Source organism: Patella vulgata, chromosome 9 (assembly GCF_932274485.2).
Source record: "Patella vulgata chromosome 9, xgPatVulg1.2, whole genome shotgun sequence".
Classification (NCBI taxonomy): Eukaryota; Metazoa; Mollusca; class Gastropoda; family Patellidae; genus Patella; species Patella vulgata.
The window spans coordinates 36,850,251-36,862,756 of NC_065887.2; the positions used below are offsets into that span (position 1 = coordinate 36,850,251).

Here is a 12,506-nt window from a genome sequence, read left to right on the forward strand (position 1 = left end):
TTAGGTTAATATAAGGAACTGTGTATAGTTTAATGATTGTTAGCAATTTCTGACGGGGGGGGGGGGGGGCGAGCATTTCACGCGGGGGGGGGGGGATGCCCCACCGCGCCCCCCTGTAGATACGGGCCCGATTAGCATACTTATTCAACAAGGACGTTACTCAAATATCTATTTTATTTTTACACATGTGACGGCGTTAAGGAGCATTAAAGGTCTGGCTATTCATTTTATTCGTGCTACATAGAAATAGAAGATGTTAATACAACCGTTTTAACGCTAGGTTCCTACTGTCACGATTCGCGTCAGGAAACGCGTTTGTGGCCATCAGACTTTCCAATTTTTCTTTGGGGGGAGGAGGGGGGGGGGCGCTATACGGTAATTGCGGTAAATTTTTACTTTGTTTTGGAGCTTGTCCACTGAAATACGTGAAACCGTATTAAAATAAAAGATGAACAGAAAATGGTCTGAGACTTTTACCATGTCTGTTAAATAAGTTCGGTAACATAATGTTGATCTCCAAAAAAAAAAAAAAAAAATCAGCAACATAATTTTTGAGAATGTGGCCCTTTAATTTTGTGAATCAGAAAAGCTATCGGTACAAGAGAGGCTACTCTGTTTCAAAGGCGTGATATGTTTTTAGGATATCCAGTCTTTTGGATGAATCATTTTGATCACATGACAGGTTCCACCAATCACGTGTTACCGCTTACAGCCATTTTGACTCGAGCACTTCCTGCTTACTTTGTAGAAGTTATTTTTATTAAATAAAAATGATTCTGTTAGAATATCGTAATCGTATTGTAGAAGAAACACTGACCTATAAATTCAAAAATGCATTTGAAGGGTATGTATTTTTTGTGAACCATTATTAGACTGTTTTCTAAATCATTTCAACGTCAGTAATACAGTCAAGACTGAGAGTGAGACAAAATCCTAAGAAGAGTCAAGAGAAGGCGGTTTATGCAGAAGTCAGTCATGATGCATATATTCATTGCATGTCAAAAGTTCAAGAATCCTTTGCCAGAAACACTCCTAATGGGCATGTCTTGACCTAATATAACGTGTAGGATCACTAGCTTACAATATCGGGTGCCAGAAGTGGTTCATACTAGGATATTTTCAATAATAAATGGTGTCACACTCACCTCACAGAAATTATTTAGCCCCTCCTATCCAGAGACAGCTAATGGATGGCTTGGTACATGACAAGTAACATACATACATTACATGCTCACATGATAGAAAATCAAGTATGCGGGCATGATTTTTAAACATGTCCCACTAAATAATTTCTTTAAAAAAGGGGTGTGGTACTCCAAATATGGTTAATTAAAAAGACATTTTGTTTTCTTGTTTTGGATATAAAATGGCCAATTACTTGTCGTTCATTTGTAAGAAATAATTATTTGGTAAATAGACATTGTAATAAACATAAAAAAAACCCCATCTAAATCCTTGTAATTAGTATTGGATTGGCTGCACTGATTTTTCTCAGGAATTTGTATATAGTCTAATTTGAAAATGACTGATTTGTCAAATCACAAATTTGGTTTATAAGATATGAAATAATTGAATAAAGAAAGTGCATGAAAAGAAGAAATTTCTAATTATGTATTATATAGCCTACATGCACATGTATGTACATGTATGGGTAATAAATCAAATGTTTTTTTTCTACAGAGGTAAAAATGATGCCGTAGAAATCACAGTAGCGGGTAAGTACATGTATAAAGTTGAATGTTGAAATCAGCTATTACCCAGGGCAGTTGGTATACTGTATATTAGAATTGAGTGTTTGCAAGATTGTAGGCCAACATGCAAAGCTAAAATGATCAATTTTGATAAATATTTTAAAATATGACATGTACGTTTGAAACAGTTGAAGTACATGAATATGATGTGAGATTTGAACAGCAGAAATTAATTCATACATGTATTTTTGTGTTAAATTTTGAATTATATGTACCATATTGTGAAGTGTTAAAGAAAAATCATTTTCTTTTTAATTTATTATTAGATTTTGATGGTGTTCTTTTCCATATTTCCAACCCTGATGGAGATAAGAATAAATTAATAGTGAGTTTTCAATTTTATTAATGCTTTTAAGGGGAAAGGCAAATTTGTCTGATTATCATATATTTGTGTGGAGGCATAGGAAAACCCTTCACATGTCGCGCTGGCTCAATCCGAGATATATGCCAAAATACAATGGCAAACAATATATAGGTCAATTTTCCGTTCTTGACATATTTACATTTATTAAACATTTATCTATGAAACTACAAAGTTGTGAAACAGAAAAATGATTTTAAATACATTTATTTTTAAATAATTCTAAACCGTTTGAGACTTGCAGAACGGTGCCGGTGCCATAACAATGTCGGCCTATTTCGTCGGTGTCTTTATAAAGTTGCCTTTTTGCACACTCACACATCATTATAAAGCCTGCAATGAGCAGTACAATACTAGCTATAGTGCGCATAAATACAAAAGAAATAGTTCCCACGCGCATCAAACAAACAAGTCCATTCCCTTGTCTCAATTATTCGACTTTTACGTCCTGTTTTGAGTAGATTTCTCACTATAAGGTGCAATCAAGACTAAATTCTACAAAAACAACATCTATTTAATTGATTTTGATTGAGTTTTATAACCTTTTCAATAAAAAGAAGCCAGTTATTTACCGAATACGTTAACACTAGTCGTATTCCATTGTTTACAAATTGTTCAAGATGGCGGCGCCCACGAGGAAATCGGATTTCTCTACATTTAAACCCCCTTCAAGTTTCGAAGACACAGTAACTAAACACCCAAATAATGTAAATATTTCTTAGCACAAAGATAAATACTGTCTTCTTAATGTAAATAAAAAATGGTGTGACATTGCGTTAAAATGAGTGCTATAAACTGCCCGAAACTGTGAAATATCAAAATTTATGTTTAAACTGCATTTTCTCCCCTTCCATTTTTCTTCCGAAGGTGTCATTTTCTTGTATTAAATTATGAATATCTCCACAAGTTATCAACCGATTTTGATCATTTATAGACCATTTTGATCCCCAATTTGTGCTTGATGTACACATACCCAAAACAATTTTTTTTTAATTTTCACCATGTGAAGGGTTTTCCTATGCCGCCACACATTTAAGTTAAGGTATAAGAATTGAAAATGCTTAAAGCTTGTGTTCCACATAGATCTGTGAAAGAAGAATCAACCAAAGTTGTTCTTTCTCCTTAAGCGGTGTTGGATGATCGAATGGTTAGCACGTGCGTGCTGTATCATAAGATCTGTCATTGAGTTAACTGACATGGTTTCGAGTCCCCGGTTGTACATGACAAGGAGTAGGGTCGCCTGTCCAAACTCGTGGGTTTTCTCCGGGTCCTCCGGTTTCCTCCCACTGCTAAAGACCCCTACGCGCAAGTGAATTATTGAAATAAAATTGAACCATGTGTTAGTCCCGAAATGACCTAATTTGTGTCGAGTGGACGTTAAACCCCATTTCTCTCTCTCTCTTAATTACTAAACCTTGTTAAGATACTGGGGGTCTTAGTCATTGTTACTTAGTGCCATGAAGCATACATTATATGAGCAACAGATGATACTAGCGCCATACACGTGGGAGGGGTAACAGGGTTCATTGTCAAATTTGACACCTCGAGGAAGGTTTGATGAAAACTGGCACTTGCTGGTTTATCCTATCCATGTTTGCTTTCCGATCGGTTATTGCATAAGATTTACTGTTTAGCGTATCTTTGCTTTAGTGTGTTACGTTTAATTTGATCGGGAGACGTGTTCGTCTACGTCAATGTCAACCGACAACACTCAAAGAATTGTCTGTGGCACTGCAAGAGGAGTGGGTCAGATTGCCCCAAATCGTGATTGGACAGTTCATTAGGAGCATGCCATGACAAATTGCTGTATGTCTTAGAATTGGTGGAGCAATTACTCATATAATTAAGACAAAAATCAAAAACGTCCATTTTCACTTTTGACAGTGTATCTCTTTGCGAGTGAAATGGGGCTGTCAGATAAGCCGCCCATATGAACTGTTTATGTTCATGTGTAGGCAATTGGCCTGTTATTAACATACATTGGTTACCTCTAATAAAACAGCAGTGCATTTCCCCAGTTTTGTATTGTTTCTGAATATCCCCTACATTTTTTGAAGAGTTTATATTAGGGTTGAAACAAGTCATTTTCAATTTCAGGTTAGTATTTCTCTGAAGTTCTATGCAGATCTTCAAGGTCATGGTGCAGATTCTGTAAGTAGTATATAACATTGATCTTGCAGCTCTTCAACATTAAAAATTTGTCTAGATTTTTTATGATCACTTAAACATTGAACAACTAAAGTTTCTTTAAATATGTACATTTTATGTGTATATTATATTTTGTGTATATTATATTATATTTTGTGTATATTATATTATATTTTGTGTATATTATGTTTTGATATTTTTCAGTTAATAAAAAGAGAATATGGAGATAATTTAACATCACCTGAACCAGGTAGGTTGCATACTGTTTTTATCAACAAATTACTAGAACTTGGTTTTTAAAATGTCTATCCAGCTTTAATGAACATTTCAACTTGTAAGCTTAAAGACGCATTAGGTAATAGCTAACTCTGCCTAATGCAGATCTTTCGTTTGGCCTCAAATGTTATATAATATATAATTCATTAAGTAGACATTTATTTACATGCCAGGCCCAAAATCAACTCTCTAGAATATTGGATGGTTTTGATTTTCCATAGATTTAAAACAATTGGATAATAAAGACTTTGTTTATTATCGTAACAACAGTGGCAATAATAATCGAGACTACACTGTTCTCAATCTGATTAAAACACAGATCCAATTTCGTTTCGTTTTTATAGTTCAAAATTTCGATTTTACTTGTCTTTACTACACTTGTATCTGGAAGCGTTGTTATTTAACTCGTGTTCTGCTTGAAATGAGGGGTCAGCCAATCAAGTGGTCTGTCAAATCGAGCGTTTGATCTTTTTTGCACGGAACTGTGGGTAGACATTAGCGGCAATAGAAATCAAAACAAAGCAAAAGTAGATAAAAAAAATAAATGGCGGTCGCTAATTGGTTAATCGAATGACTGACGTAATCGGGTCAAATGTCGCTTGCTTGGTACCTGACGTCATAGAACGTGAACTCCTACTATAACTTGTTAGATCTACATGTAGTGTAGGCCATCGAAAGTATAAAAAAAACGAAACGAAATATAGATCTATATTTTAATTATATTGCACTGTTCTTCAGTCGGCCATTACTCTGCTCAGAATTAAGTCAGCACTTTATTGAAATATTACATAATGCATCTTTAAGCAAAAGGTAATTAAAAAGCAGTAATAACCTCCCAAGAATTCTATAACTACCAGAAAAACAATTACATCACAAATACATGGCTGGAACTGTCACTGTACACATGATTGAGTTCTGGACAGGTTTAGTCAGAGTCAAGAAGCTTGTCTTTAACTCCATCAGATAATTTAACATACTTGAGATTTCGCTTTTTGACCATACTACATGTGGTTTTCAAGAATGACAACACTGTTCCTTTGACCTTTTGATTGAGGAATGAATTTCGTGTTATGTTTTAATACATTTTTTAGGAGTTGATGTTTATTTTTTCAGGTTATAATGTAACCTTGTTATATAGTTTAGAAAATGTTCCACAAGATTATGAAGAGTTGGCAAAAAAAGCAGCATTATTAAAGAGGAATTGCTTTGCATCTGTTTTTGAGAAATATTTTGAATTTCAAGAGAAGGGTATAGAGGGTCAACAAAAAGCTGTGATACATTATAGAGAAGATGAAACTATGTAAGTTTAAAGAATTAATATGAGATAACCCTTGTCCACTGCTCAGACAATTTATCTGCTGTGGGTGTATGTTTTGTTGCCTGACAATCTATCTTTTCAAATGACTGATTGAGTAATGAATATTGAATATAATAGTTTTGTCATCAGCTCTATATTAGGATGTTTCATGCCTTCAGTTTCCATGGTTTTAGATAAAAAAAAAAAATACAGCTTGAACATAAACAAATGGTGACTTCTGTTCTAAACAGTAGTGGGCATTTTCTGCCCTGTGTACAACATCATCAGTTCCTAAAGCTAAACAGGGTCTTATTATAATTGAATTATAATTTTAGGTATGTAGAAGCTAAAAAAGATCGAGTAACAGTAATTTTCAGTACGATTTTCAAAGATGATGATGATGTTATTATTGGCAAAGTTTTTATGCAGGTAAATTATGCTTTCATAATTGTTGGGTAGTCGAATGGCCTGAATCCTTGGGGATTTTGTTGCAGGTTATAGGTCTGTCATCCTGTGACAAGAAGTACAGTTGCCTGACTTACCTTGTACTCGGCATGCTAGTGAATTGCTGAAGAAAAGTGGTGTACGCTTTAGCTCATAAGGTCTGTCAATATTCCATGGTTTTAATCCTATGTTTGTATATAACAAGGAATAAATACACCTGCCTGGGTTTTCTCTGTTTCCTTCATCAATTTTTTTTACCACCCGCTTAAGGCACCTGAATACAAACAAATTATTGATATAAAGATATACCATGTGTTATTTCCAAAAATTGAAGCTGTTTTTTTTTTTTTTGAATACCTTAAATAAGCCAGTATTTCTGTAGTTCTACAGGGAACTTCTGTTTTACATGGTTTTACTATACAGGGAATTTATTTATATTTGTAGGAATTTAAAGAAGGTAGAAGAAAGTATCAACAGGCACCTCAAGTTTTATTCAGTCACAGAGAACCACCTCAAGAATTAACAAATACTGATGCAAGAGTAGGTGATAATATCTGTTATATTACATTTGGTAAGTATATCACATCTATCATGTTAATATACTGTGTAAAGAGACAGATTAGTCATTGAAATGTATCAACCAGGCTAATGAAGACGGTGATATTATGTTCTTGTATTTGTTTAATGTAATTTATAATTGTTGTTATTTTTATTACAGTTTTATTTCCAAGACATACCAGCAAAGCAGCACGAGATAATACAATTAACTTGATCCACACGTTACGAGATTATCTCCATTATCATATTAAATGTTCCAAGGTAAAATCTTCCACCATCAGTATTTACACAGTATTATATACAGTATATATACAGTATTATATACAGTATATATACAGTATTTACACAGTATTATATACAGTATTTACACAGTATTATATACAGTATTTACACAGTATTATATACAGTGCACTCTGTCACATCCGACCTCTGATCACTCCGGCACTCTGTTACATCCGACACCATTTTCATGTCCCAATTTATTTCCTTATTACTTCAGCCAAAAAATCTCTGGGTAATTCGACCTCTGTACGTTCCGGATTACGACATCGATCAGCCGTCCCGTCATACGATTTCCATTGAATTGACACCGTATAATCAGGCCTTCAATCGGTGGGTGTGAAGCAAACACTTACCGATCAATTATCCATGAGTTTAAAACTGGATGGGTGTGAAGCCACAAAAGATTAAGAAGCAATCACCAATCAATTATCTGTGAGATTAAAACTCGCTACCATGGATCTTTGTTGATTACTTTGATAATTTTAATCTTTCGTATTACAGTTGTGACAAATACTCAAGAATATCCATGAATTTTCCCCCGAATTCACAGTCGTAAAAATATTCCTAGCACCTGTTGGAAACATTCGTTGCGCATGCCGATTGAACCTGAATAACCTATAAGTTTGGTCACCCTACGGATCTCTTCGAACCGTGTGACAACGACCTGACGATGCTCGAGTCACAGTCCGGAACGTCCCGAATTGCAATCGAGTGACACGGAATTCAGTCCTGTCACAGTTCTGTCAGTCCCGACAACGGAGGTGGCGTGAGTAGAATTATGACGTAATTAAACACGATGAACAGGTTTCGGCTGCATGGTTGGATTAGATATTTATATATCCAGTCGACGCATGCGTTGTGGCCCGAAGTACCCATTTTCACTCGATTGTCATTATTTTTGGGATTGAGAGAATTCAATTCCGGAACGTTCAATCGAGTACGCCCAGTATCAATGAACACGTGATAGCAAAGACAAGAGTGCGATCAACTGAAGACCGCGAAGAAGATAAATTAACGACAGACATGATCTATTCAAAATGCCTACGCATGTTAAATAAAATAAAAATTAATGTAATAAAATTTTGAATGTACAGAAAGGTTTATCATTTTTAAAGGGAATAACATTCTGGTGATTCGAAGTTCTATGTTCGAAGCTACATTATAATAATACTTCCGGTTTTCGAAGTTACAATATTTCCGGTTTTGAGAAAACTGGGTATTCCGACACTCTGCGTAATCCGACATATTGTAACGATCCCGTACGATGTCGGATGTGACAGAGTGCACTGTACAGTATTTACACAGTATTTATTAATCTAGAAATTATAGGAAATGATTAAATAATGAAATTACTGTATTTAGAATGACATGACAAAACCTAGGGAATGCAAGTATCCACAACATAAGAGCATGAATCTCCCATGTAATGTTGAGATGACCTAATGGTAGATATTTCATATTCATTGCCCGTTTCTGACCAATATTTATTTATGATATTGAATTTGTATGATCAATATATATGAATCATTTACTTCCTGTTACGTGAATAAAACATAAGTAACATATGAATTTCTATTTTAGGCTTATATTCACCAAAGAATGCGAGCGAAGACCTCTGATTTCCTTAAAGTATTGAACAGAGCTAGACCAGAACAAAAAGACAAGGAAAAGAAAACTATTACAGGCCGAACATTCAATAGAACCTAGTGATATTGACCTTGGACCTTTAGGTTATTACATAATACAGATTATATTTTATTATCTGTAGGTTGACGACAATACATGTATCCTGCTCTTTCATATACTTAATATACCATATTTACATAAGGACTTCACCATAATAGCTCTGATTGACTTTTTCACGGTTACTGAAGGGAGGTAACTCTCATGGGGTATTTGCTTGTCATGTGCTCGTTAGGTTTCACAAAATTATTTTAGACATGGGAACATAACTTCTATGAATTGAAATAACATAACTTCATGTGTCCGAACATGGTCACTTGATGGTGACTATTTTTACATCATTTTACTGAAAAGTCTCAGGAACCGGTTTAATTGAAAGTAATAACATTATAGTGAGTACCCCAGTGTAAAAATTTTGACGAGTGTTGAACTCAGTTGATCACATGTAAAATAAGAGAACAAAGTTGTAATAAATAAATTAAACAAAGCCAATCAAATCAATGTTTCTTTATCATGTAGTATTAAGTTTATAGCCTACTTAAAGCCAACAGTATATTTATTTTATTGGTTCATAATAAGGCCCAACATAAAAAATATTCTGGTTCTCAGACAATCTTTACCAAAAATCTGATGCTGAAGGAAGGTTTTTATTTTTTGTTGATCATTTATGATTGTTTGTAATACTTGATAAATGAACCTATGCTACATTTCTGTATTCATTCAAATATAACCAGGCTACAATATTTACAAGCAGTAATTAAAGATATTGTTTTTAGTTTTTTAAAATAAAAACGGGCCATCTGACCGTTTTTGAGTGACTCAGGATTATCTGATAACCAAAATATTTTTTGTATGGCCTAACCTGAATGAGGATTTACTTCCGTAAAATCACAATTTATCTTGTGCCATTTTTATGTATAGTTTGCAAATGTTGTGCATTATAATTGCTTGATCAAGTCAGCAGTGTTACAATGAACATTATAATCTAAGCAAAAACAGATTCAAACTCTTATTGTGTGTATAAAAACATGCTTGATGTTTGTTGACTGCTGACAAGGAGCTTTTATCAAACAGAAGTATTCTACTAATATAGAAGGTATATTCTACTAATATAATGAGAAATTAGAAAGAATGATAGCATTGTTAGATTTCTTTTTATTAAATACATTAACATTTAATCACAAATTTATATTCCAGCTATATACAGAGCAAAAAATATATATTTAGTATGTGATAAACAAGTTACTTAATATGTGGTGTTACATCATTATTCCTGTTGTACCTATTTATTTTTAAAAATATATTCTTCTAGTATTAATTTACATGTGTAAAAATAAAAAAAAAAGAATAGCCATCACAGGGTCATCCGCATTATAACCAGTGGTATCGTTCAGTTCTACCGTACTAACCAAAGGGTCTAATTACGGGGGAGACAGTCAAATTATCCCCCCCTTTGTGGTGAACGTAAACAATGACGCTAAGACTGGTATGTAAACTGGGTTTTTTTTATTGGTTCGTAGAATCAACCTACAATCAAGGGCAGATTATTTGAATTCGTGAAAACCCTGTGAATGGACCCAGGGTTCAGTGGGGTAAAACAGAACGATGTCACAGGGTTTACAAACAACAATATAATATTTTAAAGCTTGGGTTAGCCTCATTATGAAAATACAAACAAAAATGAACATAAATTTAACCCATATACTGTACAACCAGTGCTAGATTTTTAGATAAAGAGAGGTCCTGGGCTATTCCACTTATGAGACGCCTCCCAATCCCCCACCCTCACGACAATGATGATGTCATAGTTGATATCGCATTCCTTACCACTGATGATCTATATTTAGTAACTTGATTATCACCAATATTTCCTCTCTGTTATTTATAAATAGTGTATGTGTAGAGACAACTCGACTATTCCAATCATACATAAAGAATGATTTGTAAAGATTATTTATTAAATAATTGTATAAATTATATAATTCTAGATTTAGTAAGTAATGGTGACACTAGGGTTCATAATTTTTTAATGCAATTGTTAAAGATTTACTACTGATAGAGGTTGACAACTCAAACCTTTAGATACAATACTACCTTATGATTAATAAATTGCTGAATTATTTCTTTCTTTCATTTGTGACATGAACTATGTATTCCTGTGGTCTGTATAGTCAGCAAGTGTCTCTATGTCCAAAGGCATTAAATTAAACCAAGAATTGATATTGATGTTTTGTATGTTCACATTTGGTCCCAATTTTATGAGTTATATCCTTAGACTGTAAATATTTATCACAGATATATTCCCTGTGCTTTGTATAAATTATAGTTACTACGCAAATTATGGTTAAAATCATGTACTTTTAAAAATATCTTCACTATAATCTATTCAATAAACAAAAATATTTTAACTAATTGCTTTTAATTTTATTTTGAACATCTGAACTATTTATTTATAGACGGATTGTTTACAGATTTTGAGTGAGGCCTATGTAATATGTGATAGCTACATGTAGCTACATTTTCGTGATTTTTTTTATCTCTGATTCTCCCAGATTGACAATCTGATTAAAACGCAGATCCTATTTCATTTCGATTTTTATAGTTCAAAAATTTCATTATACTTTTAGGATCTGGAAGAGTTGTTATATAATCTGCTTCCTGGTTGATGTGATGGATTAGCCAATGATTCAGTCTGTTGCAGTGTGTTCTTTGTGTGCAATGCACGGAATTGTGGGTATTCCACTGGAAACATCAACGCTGATTGGTTAATCAAATGTCTGACGTCATATGTCAAAAGCCACTCGTATGACCCCCTGACACGACCTCCCTCTACAACTGGTCAGATCTTCATGCAGTAGAGGCCATCGAAAGTAAAAAAAAAAGTAAATGAATTATAGATCTGTATTTTAATGATTGCCATATTGAAAAACTGATAAATGATAAAATGCCCATAGGCAATAATACCAATACCTGTGCTAGTTTGAGCAATATCTGTATTAGCATATTATTATATGAATCAACATAAATTATTCTTATACTATGACTTGTGTCCTACACATGATTACTGAAGTAGTGAAACAAAGGAGATTTACTGGGTGTCGGGCTGGCTATGATGCACATTTATTATATGAGTTTGTTACTGAGTATGTTTGACAAAAGGGGATTTCCATTTAACGGACTATTATAAACTTTAAAGATGCATTATGTAAGAGTTAAATATGCCTATTACAGGGTTTTAATTTGGCTTCAAATATTATATGTATTCACATGGCAAGCCTATAATCAGCTCTCTAGAATATGGGACTGGGCAGATGTAAACATTAAAATATGATCGCCATTTAATGATTTAATTTAAAAATGGAAAAGCAGGCCTTCATCAGCTCTATTGGTGCTGAAAAGTAGGGCAGCGTTAACCCCCATTTCATTTCTGTTCAAAGGTACCTGTAGTCTAGCCATCAAAATTTTGTTACCTCCAAACCAACCAAATCGTCTAACCTAATCAGAATGGCGTGGACTGCAGTAACTGCCGTCCAGGGACCCTGCCAGTTGGGGTCGTCCGAGGATTAGGTAAAATTTTAACAAGTACAGACATGTATGTTGGGCCTACCTCGGAGAAAAGTTATTTCATGTCTGAATGCTATTTTAAAAAAAAGAAACTTGATATACTGTATGAATATATAAATGGATATAGACTATTTTTACTAAG

General features: G+C 33.9%; 1 protein-coding gene across 1 annotated transcript; it reads left to right on the forward strand.

Moving 5' to 3' along the window:
• Nucleotides 1-685: 685 nt before the first annotated feature.
• LOC126832465 (actin-related protein 2/3 complex subunit 2) lies at nt 686-11,212 on the forward strand. The gene is made up of 10 exons (XM_050563255.1): nt 686-844; nt 1,681-1,715; nt 2,018-2,076; nt 4,210-4,263; nt 4,465-4,510; nt 5,650-5,836; nt 6,169-6,262; nt 6,722-6,848; nt 6,996-7,096; nt 8,699-11,212. Exons 1-10 carry the CDS (start codon nt 771-773, stop codon nt 8,822-8,824), a joined length of 903 nt encoding a protein of 300 aa, XP_050419212.1. The 5' UTR covers nt 686-770; the 3' UTR covers nt 8,825-11,212.
• Nucleotides 11,213-12,506: the final 1,294 nt, after the last annotated feature.